The 27,804-nt window shown below is 35.3% G+C and overlaps 1 protein-coding gene across 1 annotated transcript in view; it reads left to right on the forward strand.

Moving 5' to 3' along the window:
* hob (bridge-like lipid transfer protein family member hobbit) overlaps positions 1–27,804 on the forward strand; it is an 844,941-nt gene that overhangs the window by 586,968 nt on the left and 230,169 nt on the right. The window contains exon 34 of the mRNA XM_090409957.1: positions 10,628–10,724. Coding sequence (XP_090266083.1) covers positions 10,628–10,724 — 97 coding nt within the window. The remainder of the gene's footprint in view (positions 1–10,627; positions 10,725–27,804) is intronic.

The raw sequence follows: 27,804 nt of genomic DNA on the forward strand, positions 1-27,804 counted from the left end.
AGGCTAGAAAAATAAACAAACATAATTAAATTTGGTGCCCTTACTCTTCAACCACTCTATCTCAGTTATATAAAAAAAAAAATTTCATATTCCATCTACAAATCCTGTAGTATTTAAGTAAGGTTTACATAAAGAAAAAAAGGTTACCATTTTAAGAAATAAATAGAAATTTGGAAGCTCGCTGATCAGTAAAATACAAAATATTAATTTCACTTTATACAGAAATAAAAATATTATAGAAAAGCTTAAATAATTAATACAGAAAGAAAGTATATTTTCTAAAAATGTTTCTTGTTTAGCATTTGTTTTCATTTCATATACATCAATTATGACAATGTTATTTCAATTTTCTTATGAAGAATTTTCCTACATGAATTGTCCACAAAGAATTGTGTGGATATGCTATGCTCATGAGCAATATGAAGTTCAAGCAATAAGAGATTCTTCTGGTTAGGTGATTATTGTCATTGAAACCACTTCCCTACTTATTTGAACCCTGAAATGACAAGTATTTAGTCTTTAGATTAGGATAAAGCATTGAAAACTGATGATCCAGTTTTGAATAAAACAGTGCTTGAAGGCCTTATAAACTCAAGTCAGGATTGTCTTTAATGCTACAGTGAAATTTATTGAGAGGTAGAGAAAAAAAGACTCCTTAGTTCAGAAGTAAGATATAATTTTTATTTTAAGAAACTCTAAACAATTAATTCTCTAACATTTTCACTTTAGCATGGTTAAATAAATATCTCCCTTTATTGGTCTCTGTTTGATAGAAAGAAGGATTTATACAATGCTGATGGACCGTATCTAAATGGTTTTGGTGTTATGTTTCTGGAGAGAGCTTTATTCATCGAGCATGCTGAAGTGAAAATTCAGGTAAACTTAGGCAATTAGGGTGGAAGCAGGTGAATTTGTGTGAAGGCACCCATGAAGTGAGTGAGTGTGAGAATGACCAAGTGAGGAATTCAGTCTCTATATACTAATGCCAGAAGTATCAGGAACAAGAGGGAGGAGTTTTTGGCATTGGTTAGTGCAACCTCGCCAAAACTTACAAGCATTAGTGAGACTAAGCTAACAGCAGATGATGTAGTTACAGGGATTGAATGTGAAGGGGTTGGTATTTTCAGGGAAGATAGAGAAGATAGAAGGGGGAGGGATGAAAACAGATGAATTGCAGCCAAAAAGAATAGGAGACAGGCAGAGGGTGGCTTTTCATTTGAAGTAGTCTGGTGTGAGATTAAGGCTAGTTAAGACAGAATATACAGTCAGTTGTGCTTTTAGGCTAGGGAGTTCCATAGATGATCTGGAAGACATGCATCACCAAATTAGTACAAGTACAGGTCGATTGATTATTATGGGGGACTTCATCTATGGAGATATAGACTGAAAGGAAGAAAGATCACAAATGGCAGGAAGGAAATAGAATTTATAAACCTGCTGAGAGATAATTACTTAAGGCAGCATGTGATGGAGGAACTAGAAGTGGGAGAGTGCTAGACCTAATCATAGGATCAGAAGAGCTATCCATAACCAAGATGACAACTTTGCCTCCAATTGGTGAAAGTGACCATGAGGTCTTGTCTTGGAAGATTGTAAAATATGAGGAATATTCTGTCAAGAAGGGGTATTTGTGGGACTACAAGTTAGGTGATTATGACATGCTCAGGAAGAGGCTTAAATCCCTACCATGGCATAAAACACTGCAGGGTAAGGATGCTGGTAGTACATGGGATATAGTTAAGCATCGTCTAGAGGAAGCAGTATTGAATTGTATACCTAGGATAAGGAGGGTTAATCGGGTAGGCATTGGTTGATGAGTAATGTCATTAAGCACGAGCTGCAGAAGAAGAAAAATGCTGTGGTGGGTATATAATGCAAAAGGTGACCAGCAAATTAACAGTACGCTCAGGCAAGAAAGGTGACCAGCATGGCAAGGAAGACAAAGTCAGATCATGAGAAGAATTTAGCCAAGCAGGCCAAAGGAAATCCCAATGAGTTTTTTGTTTATGTGGCAAGTAAGAGGATGAATTACTATGGAAGATTAACATTAATGAGTGATGATAGTCACGAGGAGACAGAAGAGAATAAAATAGTTGTGTTACTGAATGACTTTGCAAGAATATATCATCCTAGTGAGGTTACTGTTTTAACCTATGTGAGTGACACTAATGTGGGACACAGAGGTGGATGAATTATAGGTTCTTAGGATATTGCAGTATCTCAATGTTTTTTGTGAGAATTTGCAAGGGAACTGGCAATGGTTTTGACTAGGCTGTTTAATTTAAGTCTCAGCTCTGTAAGATTCCAATTGAATGGAAAGAGGGCAAAATAATTCCTTTGCATAAGGAAGGTTCTAAGACTACAGTATCAAATTATAGACCAATCAGTATCTCAGGCATGGTGGTAAAAGTGCTATAAAAATTGGTAAAAAAAAGAGAATTCAAGAATGGATAAATAAAAATATGATACTATATGAGGATCAACATGGCTTTGTGAAGGGTTGGGCATACTTAAATAATTTGCTAACTTTTTATAATAGAGTAACAGCTCAGTTGTTGTTGTTATTATTATTATTATGTAACACCTCCAGGGAATCCAAAAATTCATCGAGGGAGGGCACCTACTCTACAACTTTCAGTCTCCACCAACCACAATTACCTTCATCATTTACACCGTCTACCGCCGACCACCACCACTAGTAATTTCACAGACAATCACAAACATCCACGCCCAAGGCGGGAATCAAACCCACAGCCTTTTGGCTGGAGAGTGGATATGCTAACCACTTGGCCAACCAGGCCAGCTTGGTGATTTTGCAAAGGCATTTGATAAAATACCACATGGAATCTGTTATGCAAATTAGAACAAATGGGGATCGATATGACTGGTTAAGTGGATAAGAAGGTGGCTGCTGGAGAGATATCAAAAAGTGGTATATGAAAGGGCAGAATCGAGGTGAAAACAGATGACTAGTGGTGTGTCTCAAAGTTCAGTGCTGGGACCATTGCTTAATTTGTACATAAATGATATAGGAAATATTCAGTTGTTTGCTGTGATGCAAAATTAGGCAGAGTAATAGATAATCAAGGTGATGTAGAGAGCTTGCAGGACGATTCAAATATGTTGTCAGTATTGGCAAAAGTTAATGGGTATCAGTTTAATATTGAGAAATGTAAAGTTATGCACTTTGGGATAAATAGATTACAAGCTGCGTATCGCATTGATGGCATTGTACTCCAGGAAATAGATGAAGCTAGAGATTTAAGAGTGGTGGTAGATGTTGCTAAGATAGCCCATAAGATTTCTTGGCTATTGAAGAACACATTAACAAGTAGATATAAGGAAGTTATCATTCCTCTTTATAAGGCCTTGATACACCCACATCTGGATTACTGTGCTGAACTCTGGTCCCCTGGGTTTCTTTGGGATGAGGATTCAGAGGCGAATGACCAAGATGGCAAGTGCCTATGGAATGAGGATAGTTTGAAGGTGTGTGAATTGCAGAAGTTTGTCGATAGTAGAAAAAGAGAGACCAGAACAACAGGTCATCCTTAGAAGTTGATTAAAGATGTGGTTAGCAGGGGTGTGAGGACTAGATTTTTTGTTTGGAGAGTGGTGAATGAGTTGAATGATTTGCCAGAGTCAGTTGTGAGTATTTTGCCTGTTAATGGGTTGAAGGAGAGATATGATAGAGTATGTGGATAGATTGGGTCTCCAGCGATGAGTCTTTGGACTCCATGGAGGTGCCCGTATAATAATAATAATAATTCCATTACAGAAAAGGTGGCTCCAAGACAGAAATAGCAAATTATAGACCAATTAATATCTCAGAAGTGGTGGTTAAAATATTGGATATAAAGGTGGTATAAGTGTGACACCACTCTGTTAAAGGAGATAAGAATGTTATGAGGGTTTTTGAGTGAGGCAAAAAAGAACAATAAGAGAGTCAAGGCTGTCAAGTCAATCTGTTGTCACAGTATTTCAGGAGTGAGAATGATCTTGATGGTTAAAAGAATTTATACTTGCAGGATGGATTACACTTGAATGGGTCACGTGTGAGGTACTTGGAGAATTGTTTTCAGTGAAAACATGAATGTGAATTCTTCTCCTTCTAGCTCTTTTTATACCCATTTTATGGTTATAGGCCTTCCCCCATTTGCCTCCAACTTTCTGTGTTGAATGCTTCCTGATGCTAACATTCTCTAGCCATCTCCAGTAGGTCATCCTTCTCTCCAGTTGTCCAAGCATTCATTTTTCTTCATATGGATGCCACTGGGTGATTGTCTTTGTCCATCTATCTCTGTTCATTCAAGCAATATATCCAGCCCATCTCCATTTTAATTTTAAAAAATCTTCCTCCACATCCAACAATTTTTGTTTCTTTTCTTATATGTTCATTCCTTATTTTATGTTTGATGTTTAGCATTGCTTTTTCCATTCTGCACTCAGTTTTCCTCATTTTGTTTAGTATTTGTTTGGTTATTACCCATGTCTCTGATCATATGTCATGATTGGGATGATGGGCACTGGTAAAAAGTTCAGCTCTATTTTCTGATTTTATTTTACTGCACCAGAATTTTTTTTTTAGTTTTGCCAAAAAGCTCTGTAGCCTAGCTGAATTCTCCTTTTTATTTCTTCATAAATGTTTCTTTTTCCTAAGGTAAAGGTTCTACCAAGGTATACACATTCTTGTACTTGTTCTATTTTGTTATTGTCTATTGTTATTTGTTCTTCTGTTATCTGGATTACTTTGATATTTGTCAATTTTTGGCCTTTTTCACATAAACAAATGAATGTGAATTAAGCATGAAAATTAGAGATGTGGTTGTCGCATGAAAATGTTTAAGAAATCTGAATTGTGAGTATGATGACATAGATAGCATGAGAGAAAAAATCAAATGACAGTATGTTTAAGGTGCATCCAGAAATGACAGAACTAGTTTTTTTGAGAATGATAACTGAAAATTCTGGAAATATGGTAGGAGATCTGGTTGAGAAATTGACTTTGGTTTCTTTCTTTCTTGCCTCATGGTCAGCTGTCATGCATTTACATTAATGCCAGAAGCATCAGGAAGAAATGTGATGATTATTAGAAGTTTTTTCACTTGGTTATAGAATAAGTTACTATTAATATACTATAAAGTAACGATACCAAGTAATTATATACTTTGTTTAATCCTTTATCCAAATGTAAGCAAACAAAGTTTGCACCTGAACCATTTTCAGGACTGGGACAACTTGTCATTCAAGCAGTATATCCAGCCCATCTCATAATGCTAATATTAAATTTTGGTTTAATCCTTTATCCAAGTGTAAGCAAACAAAGTTTGCGCCTGAACATATCTTCAGGACTGAGGTAAGGTAGCAGGCAACTTCGAGCAAAGGTGGACCAAGCTCTCATCACTCCTTGTCTGAGTATCTCCCATAATGCAAAGCACATCTCCTTGCAGACATGTATACTGCTGTGCATTAAGGGAAGGGCCACTACCCAGGCCGGTTTCAACATTTATTGAGGTCTCGTCAGTGGGAGACAGACCCAAACGTGGAGATACTAAGGCAGAAGCAATAGGAGAGGTCATATTTACTATAGGAGTTGCCAATAGGTGTTCCACCTTATTATTGAATTACTCTGGATTTAGAGAAAGGTGTTGGAAGTTTATTTTTCACTTGGTCAGACTATAATAAATTTTGGTTTAATCCTTTATCCAAGTGTAAGCAAACAAAGTTTGCGCCTGAAAATATCTTCAGGACTGAGGTAAGGTACTGCAACACCAGGCAACTCCGAGCAAAGGTGGACTAAGCTCTCATCACTCCTTGTCTCAATATCTCCCATAATGCAAAGCAAATCTCCTTGCAGACATTATTATGCATTAAGAGAAGGACTACTACCCAGACCGGTTTCAACCTTTATTGAGGTCTCGTCAGTGGAAAGCAGACCCAAACGTGGAGATACTAAGGCAGAAGTACAAGGAGAGGTCAAGCTTGGTCCACCTGTGCTCAGAGTTGCCTGGTTTTGCACTACCTTACCTCAGTCCTAAAGATATTTTCAGGCGTAAACTTTGTTTGCTTACACTTAGATAAAGGATTAAACCAAAATTTATTATATTCTAACCAAGTGAAAAATAAATTTCCAACATCTCATAATGCAAAGCACATATCCTTACGGGTATGTATAATGCTATACATTATGGGAAGGTTTACTACCCAGATCGATTTCAACCTTTATTGAGGTCTTGTCAGTGGGAGCCAGACCCAGACAGGATACTAAGGTTGAAGTAATGCAGAAGTCATATTTTCATATATGAGTAGCCAAAAGGTTACTATTAATTATTAAATATATAAATTATTAATATTAATAAAATACTCTGGATTTGGGATAGTTGTTGGAAGTTTTTTCACTTGGTTATACTATAAATTAAAGATACCAATAAATTATATACTTCGTTTAATTCTTTAATTCAGGTGCAAACTTTGTTTGCTTATACTTGGATAAAACATTAAACTAAATATATAATTTCTTGGTATCTTTAATTTATAGTACAACCAAATGAAAAAACTTCCAACGTCATCATCATGATCAACTTCCTACCATGTACCCTCAAGGGGTGTACAGGATATGATAGTAATACACGAAAAATTGACATCATTAATAACTTCTTTTCTAAAATTTTTCTCCAAATCAGTCTGTTACTTGTCAATACTCTAATATTAACAGATCTTATATTTCTATCGTCTAAGGCACTTTGTATCTGTATCAATCCACCTATATCTTGGTCTTCCTCTGTGTCATTTTCCTGCCAACTTGGCAGAGAACACTTGTTTTGCTAATCTTTCCTCTCCCATTCTGTTAAGTGACCATACCACCTGAGATTAGCTCTGCTAACGCATTCCTGGATGCTGACAACATCAAGTTCTTTTCTAATATCCTCGTTTTTAATATGATATTGCCATTGATGCCATCTGTTGGTGCCCCTAATCTTTCTCAGGACTCTCATATCTGCAGTCTCTAGTCTTTGGTCAAGTGTTTTACTTCTGACCCAGCTCTCAGATCCATAGTTAAAACTGGTTTGAACACTGTCTTGTATATAGCTAATTTAGTGTTCTGACTAATTTCTCTCTTGTTCCATATGAATTTATTCAGTTGACTTCTTACCATACCAGCTTTGTCGATTCTGTTGTCTATTTCCATATTTAATTTATCAAACTTCACTAAAAATCTTGCCTAAGTAGCCGAAATGTTTTGCTTGTTCCACAGGTTCTCCATTCACAATGCAGTTGACAGTTTCATTGTCTTTGTCTAGTTATTACTGACCTACATGAGATATCTATTACAACAGTTATTCAATTTAGTCAGGGAATCTAGCAGACTTGTAGCAGATTTACATAGAAGTATAACATCATCTGCATAAAGCAAAGAGCTAACATTAACATCTCCAATTTTGATATCAAGTTTAATGCCACTTTCCTTCATAATGTGATCCATATAGATAATGCATAACAGAGGGGATAAAGTGCATCTTTGTCTGACACCAGATTTAACATTAAACCATCTTCCTATACTTCCTTCAATTCTAACTACTGACTTACAATTCAAATAAAGACTAAGTATTGCTTGATATAATGCCCCATTGACACCATACAACTGTAGAGTATTGAATAGCTTCTCTCTTGGCACCTTGTCATATGCATTTTTGTATTTGTATATTTTTTATTTTGTATATTTGTATTAAATGTTATATTCCCATGATTATTATTATTATTTGACACCTCCAGGGAGTCCAAAGACTCATCGAGGGAGAGTGTGCCAACAGCATCGATCGATTGGCCCCCTTCCAACTACTAACCGCGCTCAAACTGATTTCTCTACTATTTGTCGTAAAGTGAAGATCTGATCCTGACAACCTCTATTTGGCCTGAATCTAGCTTGTCCTTCACCAATTCTTCTCAACCGTTTCTCAAGTATACTTGCTTAAATCTCACCAGTAACAGTCAGTAGGGAAATACCTCTGTAATTCTCATACTCAGTTTTATTTCCTTTTTATATATAGGTACTATGAGAACTCTGCTCCAATTATCTGGAATTTGTCCCTCTGTTCAGCCCTTTTGAACTATGCAGTGCAGCCACTGGAAGATTTTTATACCTCCATACTTGATCATTTCTGGTCAAATATCATCCTCCTGCTGCCATAGTTGAAGTAGAAAAAGTATGGATATGTATTCCTGACTGTATGCCTGTTGAGTGTTTTTTACCACTGTGCTGTCACTGCTTGTTTCATTTAGCAATTTTTCGAAGTAATTACTCTATACTTCAAGGATATCTTTTTTCTACAATTTTCATGTCACCTTTATCATCTCTAATTCCTTTTACAACACTCTTTCCTCTATTTCTGAGCTTCTTCAACAACCTCCAGAATATCTTGCCACCTTCTTGATATTTATTTTCTATGTTCTTTCCAGTCTTCCCATGACTTTTGTTTAGCTAATTTCACACAGTGTTTAGCTTTCTTACATTTGTCTCTGTATTCTCTAAGAGCAGAAGCTGACTTATTTGCCAGGAACTTTTTATGTGCTTTCTTCTTTTCCTTCACTGTCTCTTTAACTTCCTGTGTCCACCATAGAGTCCTGATTTTTCTATCCTTGCAGACAACCTCACCACATGCCTCTTTGGCTGAATCAATCAAGGTTTTGTTCAAGGCTTGCCACTGAATCTCCAAGGTTTGGTTTCTGTGAACTGTAAAACAAATTTTATGAATAGAAAGGTATCTTTATGGGTGATTTCAGCTATGGGAATGTAGCCTGGAAGAAAGGTAGAACAAGCTTGCAAGATGAGAGAAAGAGCATTTATAGATAATCTGGTGAATAACCACCTTAAGCAGCACATGATGATTACTAGATCCAATGTTATTGTATTACAATAACATTGGTCTAGTAATAGTATTTGAGAAAATGGCTATCCCCTCTATCTGTTTGTAGAATTTTCCTTTCCAAACGAAATAGCCTGACTTCATTGTGAACTGAAATAGGTCTGAGATATTGGGAGGAAACTTGGCTTGGATGAGGTCTAGGATTTCCTTGAGTGGGACATTACTACTTTAGACTTGAACTACGTTGCAGGCGCAAACTTAACTGTTTTTGCTTACTTGGGATTAAGAGTAAAAATAACCAAGCTTATAAAATTACTTAGTTATCCTAATATATATATATGTGTGTGTGTGTGTGTGTGTGTGTGTATGCTATTTATTATTTTTTTTTATGTGACTCCTGTCTACAAAACATTGTAAACCTGTAATACATCAATACTGTTGGGCAAAGAATTTTTCCATTTTTATTATTAATTCTATATATATTTTTTTGTATTATTATTTATTTTTTTGTATAATCTCAAACTCTGCTCTAGAGGCCAAACAGAGAACATTTTTCAAGCCATACCTCTGGATGAGTGTTTAATGGAAGGACACCATTAAAACTGCCTCGGCTGAACCTTTAAAAGAGATAGGTTTCAATGTTGCACAATCCAGTTGATATGCCCTCTCAGCATCAATGGATCAAGGATGGAACTCACTTCCTGTCTGGTTTTGAATATATAAATTTAATTAGGACAAGAATCAAGGCTCTGTTGACTTGAGCTCATACAACTCAGAGAAGAAATGACGACAAGAACTGCAGAACAGGCTGTCAGATTATAGAAACCTTGACCCATGTTGCTCATTGTTGTTATTGCATACATGAAATACACTTCAGAAGACATAATACAATAGTGAAGGTTATAGAGAATAGGTTGAAGAACAGAGGTTGGATTATAGTAGTAGCATCTCACTATAGGACTAACATTGGATTAAGGAAGCCTGAGTAGTGAGGAGAGGAGTTAGTCATGATTGATGTACAAGTTGTGAGTGCTGGGCAACCACTCTCTACCGTCCATCATAAGAATGCTGCCTACTATGCTGAAAGCCAAGACTTGGTATGGCTACTTCAGGAAGAACACCACATTGTACCAAAATTTATCTCTGCAATTAATTGTGTCCTTTAATGGTGTATGGTATCAGCAGAGTTATATGGACTTATAAGTTTTGAACTCACTCTCGGGCTGATTTTTAGATACTCTCTTTGCATTCCTTGCAGAGCACATCAGCAGCATAGATCACTTACCAGAGAATGACTTCTTAAATCCCTAGGTCTGGAGTTAAATAGTCAGGTTGTTGTTTGGGGCTTAGGCCTCTTCTGGTCCTACACGTGAGACCTTAGCATGTAGCACTCTTTTCAGTGCGAAATTAGAAAAATAAAAATAAAACCAGTAAGTGGGGCATGGTCTTACACTAGGCAGTAGCAATCATGTCCATCCAAAGACAATCACAAACATCCTGGCCAAGATTCAAACCCAGCCTGTTGATTGGAGAGTTGGTACCCTAATCATTCATTCATTCAACCAGGCAGGCATGTGCACACTGTCATCCCTGACTGCATATATTACACAGTTAGGCATGCAGCTGACCAATGTATTAAATTGATTTATATTCTGAAATTTTCAACTAGTTTTCAATTTGTGATATTTCTACATTTTATTATGTAATTGGAAATAACATATATTTTGTCATCACAAATATTCTAAAATTTTCTTAAACTCTAGACCTCGAGCTGCCTGGAGTATAGTCTATATGAATTGTGAACTTTGTGATAGCGAAGTCTGGCTGTACAACTGTGTTTATGAAAATACTAGCCAAGAGGTAAGAAACTTTTAAGGCATTGGTATTACATTTCATTTAAGTTTTCAAATTATACTACTCCATTTTCTTTAATTTCTTTTTTTTTAAGCCATACAGAGGATGAACTATATGCTAAATCAGCAGACCATAAGATTAATATTAGAACAACTACACACACCACTCGATCCTTCTGTAGGCATGATTTCTACACTTTTTCCAAATTATTTTCAGCAATTGTAAAGTTATCAGGCAGTATTTTTTGAAAAATAAATTTTTCAAAAAAATACTGCTTTTTCAATTCTTTCACTTTTAACTTCTGTCCAGACTGTAAAAACGTTATAGATAGCATATTTAATTGTTAGGGACTTCCAAAATAATAGAGGGTTTTTCTCTTCCATAGTAAAGTCCAACATCAGAGTTTTTCTATACTATCATTACATGGTCTCATTCACATCTTGGTCCATAGGTATGGTGACAATATTATTTGCTGCAGAAATTTGTATGTACTACAGAGGCTCACATTTATTCTGACACCATGGATAATTTAGCCCCAAATAATCAGCATTTTACCATAGTGAATGTAGGCTTAAGCAAAATCAAGTATATTGGAAATTTTTTGACTTGTCTAAGTGTATATTATAGCAAAAAAAAAAAAAAAAAGACTATACCATAAATTTAGGACATGACTAAATTCATCTGCAACTTCCCTTATGCAACTATACAAGGGTAATTTGAGGATAATTTCAGCAGGGATTTTGAAAAGTCACAAATTTCTTATTAGGACAGGACATGAAAGTGTCATTGAAAGCTGGAGAAAAGAAGAGCGAAGAGTATTTTTTTTTTGTCAAAAAATTGTGGGCAAGGGGCTAGTATGGTTAGGAAGACAAAATCAAATTATGAGAAGAAATTATGAAATCCCAAAGAGCTCTTTCTGCATGATGCAGGTAAAAGATAGAATGATGATATAAATGACATTGGAAGGATAACTTTAATGAATTTATTGAAATTAATTTAATGAAAGTAGAAGAAATAGTTGAAGTTTTGAATGATCTTTTCCAAGGTTATCTTCCAGGTGGAGTTATTACAGTGAAAGATTTAAGTCTCAGTTCTGGTAAGTTTCCAATGGAGTGGAAAGATGACAAAATGGTTCATAAGTCTCCAAGACTCAGAAATACTGGTTAAGGTATTGTAGAAATTGGTCAAAAGCAATATTCACTAATAGGAGGATATGAATATGAAACTGTTAATATGAAAACTTCATAAAGTATGGCTTTATGAAAAGTAAAAGGCTCACCTTAGTAATTTACTCACTTTGTGCAATAAAGTGAATGGTTTAGTTGAATAAAGTTTGATATTGGGAATGATCTAGAGCAGTGATTTTCAACCTTTTTCATAATATGGCACAACTAGACTAATTATTAAAATTCTGCGGCACACTAAAAATATATTATTTTAATTTTTTTGATGATCTGGCAAAAAATAGGCATAATTTTATTTACACAAGATATTGATAATAGTAATTACTTATCCTCCAGGTGCAGATGGAGGACCAGACACTAATAAAGAAAGGCGCAAATTACGACATTATTTCTTTCAGTTAATTTGTTTTCACAAATCTTGCAGCACACCTGAAGACCTCTTGCGGCACACTGGTTGAAAATCGCTGATCTAGAGGGTAATATCAAGATATTTGCTGATGATGCAGAGAACTGTAGAAGATAAAGAACATAGCTGATACAGAATCTCTGCATGTTGATCTGGTACTATATACATTAACATTTGTCTATTAACATAGACAAATGTATGTGAATTCAGTGTTTTCATGTAGAAGGTAATGTATTTTGGACTGAGAACATTATAGGCAGCTTATTATATTCATTTCTAACTATAGTAAACACCATTATAACACATTCACTTGCTCTTCCTATTGGTACAGTGAAGGAAAGTTGCTATAAGCAATCTACTACAACAAACAATGAAGCTACAGATCTAGACGTAATGGTGGACAGATAATTGCCATTTAAGAGCCACATTGTTATAGTGGTTGTCATAACATTGGATAACTTTGTTGTTGAAGAGAGCACTGACTTGCAAGAATGGGAGATTATTCTCTCACTCGGAGCTTTGAATAATGCCATGTGTTGTTATGTGCCATCCAGTCTGTTAGATTCTTGGTGATCTTGTGAACAAAGGCTCTCCACTCCTCTTGGCTCTTGTGCTTTCTTTCAACAATTGTAAGTTCAAGTTGGTAAGTTATTTTATATTGTCCATCCAACTCTTACTGTCTTCCTCTTTTTTCTCATTACCTCAATCTTCCCCAACATAGTTGTCTTTTCCAATGATTCATCAGCTTGCATAATATATCCAAAGTGCATTCTGTCTTTATACTCTCTACAACCTTCTTATTGGTAATTTTTGCAGTCCATGGGATTCTTATTAGTCTCCTACTCATAATTCAAATGAATCAGTTGCTTTCTGTCTTTCTTCTTAATAATCCATCTTTCATATCCATACATGACTACTGGAAATACCATTGTTTTGACAATTCTAACTTTCATAATCTTGCTCACACCTCTATCTTTCAAATTTTTGTCAGGTTTAACATAGCTTTTTTCCGCATGACTATCTTTCTTTTAATTTCATTCAAATTTACCATCATATCTGCTTCTGGACTCCAGTAAATAACTTCCAGTGATTTCTATTTTATCTCCCTCTATTATAAATGCATTTAAGCCAGAAGCCACCACTTTTGTTTTGCTGATGTTTAAATTAAGCCCAGCTTTGTTACTTTCCCTCTTAACCAATCTTAATTCTAGTTGGGTGTTTGTCTAAGTTAGCCATTGTCATAATATATTCACTATAAATATTAAAAAGATAGAGCAACAGTATACAGCCCTGTTGCACCCCTTTTTTCCACTCAAACACTGTCTGTTTCTCCAAAGACTCTTTTTACCGAAGCTTCTTGGTTGTCATACAGCTCTCCTATCAAGAGAATTAGATGCTCATGTATTCCCATTGATGTCATTACAATCTACAGTCTGTTATGATCCATGCAATCACAAGCTTTCTTATAATCAATAAAACAGATGAATACCTCCTTATGAAATTCTCTTGTTCTTTCCATGATCCATCTCATGTTTGCAATCTGGTCTTTAGTTCCTCTACCTCTCCTAAAGCCTGCCTGTTCCTGTGGCATTTCTCTATTTGCATATGGTTCCAGCTTTTGTTGGATCACTTTCAGCATAACTTTACTTGCATGTGAAATTAAAGCAATGGTTCTATAATTCTTACTAGGACTTTTTTTTTTTTTTTAAATTGGGATGAATACTAATGTTTCCCAATCTCTAGTCCAGTAAATTTTCTTCCAAATCTGTTAAAGAAAGATAATAATATTGAAAAAAAAATTATCATGGGTTCCTCGACAAATTCTCCTTCAATATTATTATCTTTCTGGTACAAATCCTCTACATACTCTTTCCATCTTTTTTTTCAGTGCCGCTTCTTCCATCAGACAATTTCCCAAATTATTTTTTACAACTCCTAATCCATATCTGGACTATTTGTGCTCAGATATAGTCACCTGAGTTCTGAGGAGATGGAGAGTAACCAAGAAAATATCTAGACTATGAAATTGTGCTTATGAGAAGAGGGTGAAGAAATATGATCTTTATGAAATAGACAGATGAGAGGATATACGATGAAGATGCACAAGTTGGTAAGATTTTGCACTTTAACATTAGGTGGAAGTAAAACTCATCCTTAGGAGCAGAATAACAATGGGGTAAGCAAGCATTATGAGGTCCATATTATTATCATTGTGTGTCGGGAATGGGTTACCATTCAGTATTATGAATGCATCTTCAGTAAATATGATCAGGAAGTGAGATGATGGATATATAGACATTGAGTGACATAGAAATTGCCTTTCCCTCCATGAGTACTCCCTGGAGTATAATGAATAATAATAAAAAGAAATAGCCATAAAATGATACATCTGGTTTTTGCAAAGGCATTTGACATTCAGTTAATAAGTTGGAGAATGTATAAATATGAAGGTGGTAATAAGGATAAGAGGTGACTGATGACAGACATCACATAACAGAGGAGTATAACTGAGTAGAAGGCATTGAATTATGGTGTGCCACAAGACTTTGTATTTAGGCCACTGCTATTTAGTTTGGATGTTAATGAGATAGAAAATGATTTGAAAGAAAATATCCAGTTTCTTATTGGCCCCATCACAAGACCTATTGTATTTGGCCCTCACTAAGTTAGATTTGTTGATTTTCTGTCACTTCCTCAACATTTCTTCATACTCAACATTTCAGACAATAGAAACCACCTTAGTTAATGACCTCTGGACCCTTCCAATACCTCTTCATCCTTTTGAAAACAAGGTGACTAAATATGTGCAAGAAGTCAAGTCTAATCAAGTTCTTATACAATGGAACCAGAATCTCCTTACTTCTACAAGTCAGTGTCCTCTGCATCATTACCAGAATTTGTTGTTTTATCTTCACAATTTTAGAAATGTTTCCTTTAAATTTTAGATCTATATACACCATCAGACCTGAATCTCTTATTTCCTCTGCCTCCTCCAATATATTCCCACCAAGTGTACTAATTTGGTGGGGATACACTACTAACTTGACTCTTTACCCCACTCCTCTCTTCCCCATTTACTTAGTGTATTCAAGTCTTCTTGTAAAGCCACATCTTCTTTTCTCATAGTTCTTTCCTCATTTAAATCTTCCCCAATATCAGTAACATACAGTTTAAAAAGCAATGGCCCTAAAACAGACCCCTGAAGCACACCACTAGTGACTTTCCTCTTCTGGGATGTTGTTCCCCATACACAACTTGCTAATACCTATTATAGAGCCAATCTGTAATCCAATGCATTAATCTAATATCCAAACCTATCCGATCTAGTTTAACTATCGCTTCTAATGTGGCAATTTATCAAAGGCCTTTGTAAAATCTAAGTACAGGTAACCCTCGTATAATGGTACTTATAAAATGCGGTTTCGATATAACACGTCTACAAATTGTAGTAACCCTTATTCAATGCAGTTTCGATATAACGCAGTCTACAATTTCTAGTAAGCCTTTATTTTATTTTTTCATATTTTTTCACTGTGGGACTTAAAAATCAAATATTATCTTCGTATTATTTTGCTGTTGACTCAAGCAAAACCATATGTTGCACTGAAACACAGTATCTAACTAAAACTATTGTCCAATTTTTCAATTATGAAATAAGTGTTTGTTTTATTGCATTTGAAATTCTTGGTCATTATGACAGATCACAAAGACTAACTTAAAATGAAATTCTACCAAGAATTGAAACATGCCATATAATGAGTCTGTGAGTTCACCTGCAACCTCAAATGCAAACAAGCAGCCGTAAAATTCAACCAAGGGTTGAAACTTTTGTGCGAGTTGAGCCAGTCAGTAATGAGAAGTTCCATCGGAACGATAAATGACACCCTGTCATGAATGTGTTAAAACTAATAGTGAATGTTGTTATGACAGTTTCAGATGTTATGGAATTCGATTGAAGAGAATTAGCATTTCAACTCAATACTTGTCGGTTGCCTTTGTCTTTGGGTCGCGCAATATTTTGTTAATACCGCACCAATCATATGCACATCTTTATAGCTGCTCTCTTGTGTAAAACAAAATTCAACTTGTGCGTATTGTAATAATTAAAAAAAAGTTGAATAATTTATAAACAAATAAAAGGATATCACCTGTAAATCGTTGACGTGCCAGCAAAATTCTCAGATGTGCCACATGTTCGCCATCTAGGGTTTACTGTATAAAGTGTTCATTGTTGAAAATTTTCTTCGTTTTCTACCTGAATTACTGCCATGAATTACCTGAATTAAATAAAAATACAGTATTGTTTTTGTTGATATGTCATTGTTGTTTATATAATTAAAAAAAAAAAAAAAACGATTTCGGAACCTAACTCTACTTTTTCTATGTGATCTAAGTCTCTCATAATGCGATTTATATAACGTGGCATTTCTATGGAACCTAACATCCGCATTATATGAGAGTTACCTGTATACTACTGTTTATCTTCCTTGTCCAATGCATCTGCCATATTATTGTAATAAGTTAAGCAGATTACTAAAACATGACCTTCCTTTAGCAAATCTGAACACATATTGGCCTATAATTTAAAACTTGAGATCTGTCACCTCCCTTATGAAGTCGTACAGTATTGCCTTCCTTCCACTCCTTGGAATTTAACACAGTGTAAGACATGTATTAAGCAAGTATGTCAAAGCAGATATCAACTCTCTGAACATTCTCGTAAAACACATGGTGACATCTAGGCCTTATTAGCATCATTTGCTCAATTTACCATAGACTTCTTGTTCACTCACAGTCCTTCGCTTCTCCTGCACTTCCATTGCTCTCAAACGGTGTCACATTCACAACGATGAAATATCTTTATGAACTGCTCATTTCCTCCAAAGAGTCTTAAAGACTCATCAAGGGAGGGCACCCACTCAACAACCTGCTTTTATTCCATCATCCCTGCTTATCATCTTACTATTACTTGCATTCTGTTTTTCACCATCATTTTCACACATTTCCTCATGTTCAGTTGCACCTTTTTCTTTGCTGTCCACTTTCTTCACATTACACAATCTACCTTAACAACCATTTCAGTTAAGATGCCATGTTCACTACTCTGATTCCATTAGTATATTGAACGTCCTACATGCCTATATTTGCTCCTTTCTCTTCTTTACCTCTCCACATAAACGTCTGCAACATACTAGATTCACGGCACTGTACCATTCTTGAAAAACCCACACCATTCACTTTGTCTTTTGTGCCGGCTTATGCAGTGGTCTTTCTTTCACTGCCATTTTGTTCCAAAGCACTAAACAAGAAACGATAATTTAAAATAATACTGTCTAAAATATTTAATCTAACATAGTGTTTCAATCACAGCGACATTCAATCTAAAAATTATACAATATTGTCACACAATAAATATAAAATAAACTTATCTTACTGCAACCCATATGATAACTAATATTTTTCCCTCATTTGCTGAAGCATTATTGAGGTTTTAAGCAACTACTTTCTGATTATAAAGGACCACAGTACAGAATTGAATAGCAGTTCAAATTCAAGCTAAAGTTATGATGTCATGAGTTTCCCCTTTGCATGCATTCACAAACTAACTATAATTTCTAGAGTGATGCCTTTTTAAGTACTGGTTATTCTCCATCTTACTTCATGAAAGTTGCAAAGCACATGATCTTCTAGTCCACTTTTTCTATATTGATGCATAAATATATAATTCTGGTGTTTTTGTTTAGCTATAGACCTCCTGCACTTCTCATAAGAGACAAATTTGTCTTCAGTTGCTTATTAGTGGGCCGTAATGGCTGGGTTTTAGGAAAACAAATAAAGGGCAGCTAATTTTGACTTTCTGAAAAATTAAAACTAAATAATTTTGACCTGTCAGTGAGTTTTGAATATCCCACTTAAAGAAACATTAATTTAAAAAAAAAATTCCAATTGATATTACTTGCACTTCTTGAGTTAGTAATGCAATCAAATAATCAATGAAGCATATTTTATATGGCACAAAAAAACTACCATGAAATCAATGGAATAACTATGGACTCCCCAATTTTGGCTGTGCTATATTGATAACCAGTTTGCTATTTGACAACATGGCTGTAACACAGATATGTTTTTCTCTTGTGTGTATGTATCCATCTTAATCCATCTTATTCTATCAATAGAAAATCTGCATACTATATATGGCATAATAAAAAAATAGCCATGTTCTCAGATTATTCTTCAAAAAAATGGCATCTTCTGTAGGTAGTTTTCGGTATTGAGACCACATATTAATATAAAGAGTTTATTAAAAATAAACAATTGAAAAAAATCTCCTAATGAAAGGTTTTAATTTTGCCTTATCTCCATAGAATATTCCAAAAGTAGACGTCATAGTGCAAATTGAGAAAGGAATCCACAATCTTCCTAGAGATTTTGCAGACTTCATCTGCATACAGAGTTCATCTTCATTATTAAAATGTAAAGTTTTAATAATGAAGATGAATCAGAATCCATAGCTCTTACAGAATTATGCTGAGATAAAAACAGAGTAATAATCAAGGCAGACAAAAGAAATACAACAGTTGTCATGAATTTAGAGGAATACACAAGAAAAATGAACATCCTATTAGAGGATTCCAATACCTATTCATCCTTAGACACGGATCCCACATGGCCTGCACATAATAAAACCAATGAGTTGATCAAAAAGTTACCTAATTGGCCAGAAGAATTAAAAAGATCTTTATCATCAAAACATCCATTGGTCCCAAGAATTTATGAAGCACCAAAAATTCATAAAAAAGATATTCCATTACGGCCAATTGTAGACGGGAGAGATTCTCTGACCTCAAACTTAGCGAAATATCTGACAAACATGATAACACCACACACAGAAAAAACAGAATCATTTATAAAGAATAGTTTGCATTTCAATGAAAAAGTAAAGGGTATAAATATAGAACCTTCAGGCATCTTAGCAAGTTTCGATATAGTCAGTCTCTTCACTGGTGTACCCAGAAATGACACAGTGGATCTACTTTGAAACCTTTTCCCACTGGACACTGTGGAACTTTTCAAACACTGCATGAAAAGCACTTTTTTCATTTTTCAAGACAAATATTGGGAACAAAAAGAAGGACTTGCCATGGGTTCCCCCCTTTCTCCAGCTCTAGCCAACCTATGTATGGAAAATTTCGAAACAATGCATTAAAAACCTATCAAAAAAGACCAAAAGTTTGGCTACGTTACGTCGATGATATTTTCGTTATTTGGCCGGGAACGGTAGATGAGCTGATTGCTTTTAAAGATTATTAAATAATGATTATTTTTTCACCAGAGGTCAGGCCAATAGTGTTAACGGTTGGTCAATAACTTTAGCATGACATGTGGATTGTAGTGCAACTTGTTTCTTTGTATATATGTGTATACTCCAGATAATGACCTTAATGTGAAGGTTGAAACGTTGAGTGTTTATTTTGGTTTATATTAAACTAAAGTTTTACTCCAACATGGTAGTTGTTTCCATCCGATCACCGTGTGAGCATGAAGGAAAGTATTATCTAAACAACTTGCATCCCAATATAAAATTCACTATTGAAATAGAAGAGCACGAAAAATTACCTTTCCTAGATATCCTTGTAAACGAAGAGATTATCTGTATACAGAAAACCAACCACAATGGGAAGATTTTTAAATGCTGCTTCACACCACCATCCATTGCAAAAAATATACATAATTAAAACTTTACGAGATAATGCATGCAATATATCTAGCACACCAATTAAAAGAAAGAAATAATTACACACTACCTGTCACAGAACCTTGCACTTAATGGTCTCAAACCTAAGATAATCAAAAAACTTCTTACTACAGCTCCTGCAGCTCCCTTAATTAAACAAGATTTCAAGAATGCAATCAAGTTGCTGTACATCAAAAATGTCATAGACAAAGTGGCTATGATGCTCCACGAGTACAACATAAAAGTGGCGTTTCTACCTTTATAAAAAATATCAATGTAAGGCAGGCGGGAAGGTCGGGAGAGATCCGCATGTTTGAGTATGTAAAAGACGTCGAAAAAAGAAGGGAGCACAAATCAGTTTTAGCCTTCCATACAGCCACTACTGGCCATCAAGTACTCTGGCAACAGACAAACATGTCATATATTGATAATAATTGTTTCACAAGAAAATTTAAAGAAGCCGCACAAATGCTTAAGATCCCTACACAGTGCAATAAAATCAAGTGTGGTCTGCCTTCATCAAAAATGTAACTGCCACGGATCTAGGATATAGCACATGGGAACCACAAAACGTGACAACAACTAGCAATGTTTCAGCACACATACAGTAATGAACATATCATTTGGTTTCTCAATTATTTAACAGTTGTGAAGTTATTAAAAACATATAATATGTGTAATTAATTGTCAATAAACTTTTGTTGTGTAAAACTTTTATGTATCATTACCTCTGATGATGTAAGTCTTACAACACACGAAACTTGTTGGGTTTTTTAATTGTTTATTTTTAATAAACTCTTTATATTAATATGTGGTCTCAATACCAAAAACTACCTACAGAACTGCTTAACCACAAAACCTATGTTTAAAAATTGCATCTTATTATCTTCCTCATCAATTTCCTAATATGTACTCTCAAGGTTCAGGCAACACTATTACAGCACTACATGATTAACTTTACATTAATATTAATCTCCTATCAACAATTTTCCTCAAAATTAGTCTATTATTGACAACACTCCAATATTGTCATATCTAACATTTCATTATTGTGTGGCACTCTAACTGAATCAATCCTCCTAGATCTTGGTTTTCCTCTGGGTCTTTTTCTTGCCATCTTGACATCAAACATCTGTTTTGCTAATCCTTCATTTCCCATTCTATTTAAGTGACTATACTACCTTATATTAGGCCTGCTCAAACATTCTTGAATGCAAACAGTGTCAAGTTCTGTCCTACACTTCATTTTTAATATGATTCTACCATTGACACAATCTTTTCAGGCCTATAATTTTTCTCAAAACTCTCATATCTGTGGTGGTCTCTAATCGTTCTTCATATTGCTAGTTTGGTGGTTTGGCTAATTTCTTTCTTATTCCATATAAATTTATTCATATGGAACCCCACCATGCCTGCTCTGTTTATTATATTTCCAAATTTAATTTGCCATCTTCACTAAAAACTGTGCATAAATAGCTGAAATATTTTACTTATTCTATAGACTCCATTCAGAATGCAGTTTAGTTAATATGCAATTTAGTTAGAGACTCCTGGAGACCTTGCACATGATGCATTCAGAAATACATCTTCATCTGCATAAAAGTAACCAGCTAAGATTGTTATCTCTAATTTTAATATCAGGTCACCTTCTTTTTGTAATGTGATCCATATAGATGATGAATAAGAATGGAGATAATGTGAAAGTTCTAAAAGTTCCCAATTTCTTTTCCATTAATATTCCTTATATTGATTCTTTCTATCTTCAGTTCCTCTGACGTTGGGTTTGTTCATCTTTTAGTTGAGTTGGAATTTATTCTGGTAGTTGACTTTCTGGTAGCTGGTATTGTTCTAAATAAATAAATATTTTAAAAAATTAGGATTAGAAACAAATTTTAAAAATTTTTATAATAATTAAACTTCCCACCCATCAACAAGTACACAGTAAACAATTAGATTACTCCAAAACAGGAGTAATCTAACATTAGGGGAATTCCTAAGAGGGGAGGGAGAGAACTCAACAAATGCTAGTCAACCACTGAAAAACCAATATTTAAACTGGCATAGCAGAAACTATCATCTTCTGTCAAAAACAACAAGAAATCACATTTTTGGCATTACCTAGAGCATAGCGAGAATTATTATCATTCTTGCTATGCTATTATTATCATGTTATTATCATGGGCATCTCTGGAGTCCACTGACTCATTGTGGTGGGCCCATATGTGCCTTTATTGATACATTGAAATCATTTACCAACAAAGTGCTCACAGCCACTTCTGGCATCCTATTCTTCTCTCCAAGCAAAAAACCATACTGCAGATACACAATTACCAGGGGTGTCTGCTTGTTCTCTATTGATCAGTTATCTATTGGAGAATTTCTTTAGCATCTACTTTATAAAATCCTTTTAGCAACTTAAGTGTTTCTACCCCCCCCCCTTTTTTTTTCTGCCTACTTGCTAAACTTTGTAATCCACAAACCACAAAAGAATGTTCCATAAACCATCACAATTTTGGTCACTTGCTTCTGGATCCGCTGCACTGCTTCCACATCTCCAAGAAATCCTATGTGCACAATAGTCCATATGTGGTTATATCGATGCCTTATAAAAAGGGATAATACGAAGGTGGTCTGAAAAGTTCTCGGCCTAACAATGAAAAAACGAATTTATATAATTTCAAAATTATTTTTATTTTTCAACATGATCTCCCTAAAGACTAATATATTTATTCAAGTGATACTCCAATGCCATTATCCCGTTTCTGTAGTGGTTCTCAGTAAGATCTGCAAAATACCCCCTCTACAGCTGTAATCACCTCTTGATTTGAAGAAAAACTAAAACTCTTCCAGCGAGGAAGAGTTTTAGTTTTGGGAAGAGATTGAAGTCAGAAGGCGTCAAATCTGGGGAAGAGGGTGGATGTTCCAACAATTCTAAGTACAGATCCCTTAATTTTCCCATTGCAAAAACGCTTTTGTGGGCAGGTGCATTGACTTGATGAAAGATGATTTTTTTTCTTCTGCAAACCAGGTTTTTCTCACAAATTTTTTCATCTAGTCTGGTTAAAAGATCAGAATAATATTCTCCAGTTATTGTTTTACCCTTTTCAAGATAATTAATAACCAAAATGCCTTTAGCATCCCAAACACCAATGCCATGACCTTTCCTGCTGATGAAACCGACTTTGTCTTCTTTGGTGCTGAATAATCAGCTTCTGTTCACTGTTTTGACTGCTGTTTGGATTTTGGTGGGTAATGGTGAATCCAAGTCTCATCCACAGTAATAAATTGATGCATAAAATCAGTTTTATTCTTGTTAAAACTCACATGAAAATCTCTGAACAGTGCTTGGAGCACACTGTTCAGAGATTTTCATGCGAGTGTGTTTTTGATCTGCTGTGAGCAAGCTTGGCACCCATCTTGTGCGAAGCATTTTCATATGCAATTCTTCATGCAAAATATATCTGCTACACGTTCTTTTGAAATGCCTATAGTCTCAGCAATTTCATGCACTTTGACTTGCTGGTCATCCAATACCATATCGTGAACTTGATCAATGATTTCTGATGTTGTTACACTTTTTGGGTGTCCTTCACGTGGATCATCTTCAAGGCTTTTAAACTTGGCAGCCCATTTCTTAATTGTTGAAAACGAAGGATAAGAGTGCCCATAAACTCTTATGAACTTCGAATGAATTTCTTTTGCTGTTAAACCTTCTTTTACAAAGAATTTTATAGCTGCACGATACTCAATTTTATCCATTTCAAGGGATACAGATAACACTTTTGATTCAGACAGCTGTATAAAACAAACTACTTGATAGAATGACTTGCAATTTCACATGGATGCTTATGATAAATGTACCAACTTAGAAAAACAAAAATCTTGCTGATAGCATTGCCATCTATGGTCAAGGCTGAGAACTTTCAGATCACCCTCGTAACTTTCTTCTCCCTGCTTGTCAATGTGTTTCCTAACTTCTGAGTCACCCTTTGGAATATTTTGTTTAATTTTGTATTACGTTCTTTTAACTTTGGCTCTCTGTCCACTATTATCCCTAAATCTCTAATTTCATCAATATGTTGCAGTTCCTATGTAATATACTGTCTGTAATTTCCTCAATTCAAGAGTGCATTGGTTCTATTATCTTTTTCCCAAACTGTTAATATATTTAATCATTCTGCTGGATCTCTGTATCATCTTTATTAGCTATTGCTTTTCCCCAGTTTAGTATCATCAGCAAGTAATTGGATATTCCCCTCTCAGTATCATTGATGCACAAATTGAACTGCAGTGGTTTGGTACAGAGCCCTTTGGCACACAGTAGTGGTCACCTGCCTTCTCTTTAATTCTATTTGACCATATCTCTCTGATGTCTGTCCATCAGCCACCCTCTTATCCATGTCACCAGTTTCTGGTCCCACCAAATTTCTTCAACGTATGTAACAAGACTTCATACAATATCTGATCATGATAACAGATGAATTGCAGTCAAAAAATAATAGGAGGTAGATGGAATGGTGACTGTTCATTTGAAGCAGTCTGGTGTGAAAGGTCAATAAATAGAATATATGGATGGTTGCTGCTATAGTCCAGGGGGTTCCAGGGATGATCTGGAAGACATGCATCAGCAAATTAATACACTGAGTGCAGGTCGAGTCATTATTATGGGGGGGGCCTTCAACTATAGAGATGTAGATTGGAAGGAAGAAAAATCACATGGGAGGAATTGATCATGCTGTCTTGACTTGGAAGGTTGCAAAACATAAGGAATATTCTGTCAAGAAAAGGGTATAGGTGGAACTACAAGGCAGGTGATTATGACAAGCATAGGATGAATCTTGGAGCTGTGCCATTCACTATCATGGTATAAAGCCCTGCAAGGGAAGGATGTTACTAGGGAATGGGAGATAGTTAAGAGGCATCTACAGGAAGCAGTATTAAATTGTATACCTGGGGTAAGGAGGGTTAATCAGGTAGGAGTTAGATGGATGAGTGGTATCATTATGCATGTGCTGCAAAAAAAGTTGTTGTGAAGGTTATATAAGGAGAAAGGTGACCAGCAAGCTCATTAACAGTACAAGAGTCAGGCAAGAAAGGTGACCAGCATGGTAAGAAAGGCAAAATCAGATTACGAGTAGAAACTATCCAAGCAGGCCAAAATAAATCCCAAAGAGTTCTTTTGTACATGGTGAGTAAGAGGAAGAATAACCTTAACGAGTGTAAATGTAACTGTGGGATTAGATGGTTTATCATCTTTTTTTTGTTGTGAGAATGTGCAAGGGAATTGGCAATGCCACTGACTAGGCTATTTAATTTAAGTATCTGTTCTGGTAATGTTCCAATGGAGTGGAAAGAGGGCAAACTCTCTTGCATAAGTGAATTCTATGATTGCAGTAGCAAATTATAGACCAATCAGTATCTCAGGCGTGGTGGCAAAAGTACTAGAAAAATTGGTAAAAAAGAATTCAAGAATGGGTAGATAAAAATATGATACCGTATGAGCATCAAGGGTTGGTCATTAATTAGTTGGATAAAAGAAATTGCTACATGATGATTCTGCTGGATTTTGCTAAAGTGTTTGACAGAATACCGCATGAAGCTCTGTTATGCAAATTAAAACAAATAGGGTTGAATATGACACTGGTTATGTGAAAAAGAAGGTGGCTGCTGGGCGATATCAAAAAGTGGTATATAAAGAAGCAGAATTCAGGAGAAAGCAGGTGACTAGTGGTATGTTTAAGGTTATTAGGAAATAACCTGAAAGGAAATATTCAGTTGTTTGCTGATACAAAATGAGATTGAGTAATATTAATCCAGATGATGTGGAGGACTTGCAGGATGATTGATGTGGAGAAATGTAAAGTTATGCATTTTGAGATAAATAGATTACAAGCTGTGTACCACCTCGATGGAACTGTATTCCAGGAAATAGATGAAGCTAGGGATTTTAGCGGTGGTGGTAGACAGAGAGCAAGTTCAGAGGGCATAATTCTAAGGTAGTTCATAAGATTATTTGACTATTGAAGAACACACTAACAAGTAGAGATAAAGAAGTTGTTATTCCTCTTTAAAGGCCTTGATACGTCATCTGAATTATTGTGCTCAGATCTGGTCTCAGGGTTTCTTGGGGATGAGGAAGTGGTTGAGGGATTCAGAGGTGAGAGACCAAGATGGTGAGTGGTCTGTGGAATATGTCCTATGATTATAAACTGTATAGACTATTCATTATCTTGGTCTCTCACCTCTAAATCCTTCTGGTTTGCAGAAGCCAGTTGATAGGCAAAAAAGAGGGGATATGGTAGAAACATTTAAGTTACTTAAAGGTTTTATAGGATTGATGTAGGGAAATTTTTCAGAACTTGGCTAGAGGGTGCAGAACAAGAGGTCATCCCTGAAAGTTGAGTAAAGGCATGGTTAATAGGGGTGTTAGGACTAGATTTTTCTCTTGGAGAGTGGTGAATGAATGGAATGGGTTGCCAGTGTCAGTTGTGAGTGCTAAAGTCTGCTAATTGGTTTAAGGAGAGGTACGATAAATTGTATGGATAGTTTGGGTTTCTCGCGATGAGTTTTCAGACTCCGTGGAGGTGCCGTACAATAACAATAATCTTGTCAAATCATGTTGGTGGCTTAATGGAATGTATACAGCACTCGGAAAGGATTAAAACTGATTTTAATACTTCCAATATTTCATCTCAATCACTGAAACAAATGAGAACAGAAAGGTTTCAGTTGTTTTGTAATGGCAAGAGGCCAGGAGGATACTTTTTAAGCAAGTTTTTTAATTTTTTTTAACTTGTTTTTGTGGAATCGTGTTCTAGTGGGATGTAGGTAGCAAGATCTCAGAGGGTAATCTATTACTCTTTTTGAAGATAGATTGACTACTGTCTAGAGCAGTGTGTTTCTTAACGAGGGGTGCGAGAAAGCATTCCTAGGGGTGCAAGCTGGAAAATATTCCAGCACATATTGACTAATTATTTAAATCAGATTTGCTTTTTCCATGAGACGAAAAAAGTTATGCAAACTAAATTATATTTAAGATATATAATCTTTCAATCCATACAGAATTATTCTATTTCACCAAGAACCATTAAATATAAGTTATGCATCTTCCCCGAATGTACTTCCACTCACGCATGCACCCAAGCCGAATGCACGGATACTTGCTGCACATGCACTCACCATCGTAATGAGAAACTTCATTTCGTTGTGTACAAATGTCAACAAAGTGAATTAAGTGACAAACAAATGCTTTTTTTTTTGTTTTACTGGCAGTAATCAGTAAGTAAAGAACGATTGATTAAATTTTTTCTCTCGAATTTTGAAAAGTTTAGTAAGAACTAAATTAATTTTTGTTTACACATTATTTTATCATTTTCTTAAGGAACCATGGCCAAATGAGTAGTTAAATAATATGTAAATATTAATTTATTATTTGTAGTAATCCTTGCTATGTCAAAAAGACGCCATTGGAAAGATGATTATGTTGCTTACGGATTTGTCTTGTGTCTCATACAAAGCTGAAGAATTGTGAAACCACATGCATTGGAAATTGTGAAAATTGTATTAGGTTCTGAAGCACATGAGAAAATTCAGCAGATTCCATTAACAAACGATGTGATTCGATCATGCATTCAAGACATCAATCAGGATATTTTCCTGCAAGTAGTACAAGATATTAAAACCAGTCTCTGAAAGTGTGTATTCAATTGGACAAGTCAACTGACGTTGATAATTGCAGTGAGTTATTAGTATTTGTGAGAT

This window comes from Typopeltis vanoorti, chromosome 20 (assembly GCF_054136105.1).
Source record: "Typopeltis vanoorti isolate ZY-2024b chromosome 20, IOZ_Tvanoo_1.0, whole genome shotgun sequence".
NCBI classification, from domain to species: domain Eukaryota; kingdom Metazoa; phylum Arthropoda; class Arachnida; order Uropygi; family Thelyphonidae; genus Typopeltis; species Typopeltis vanoorti.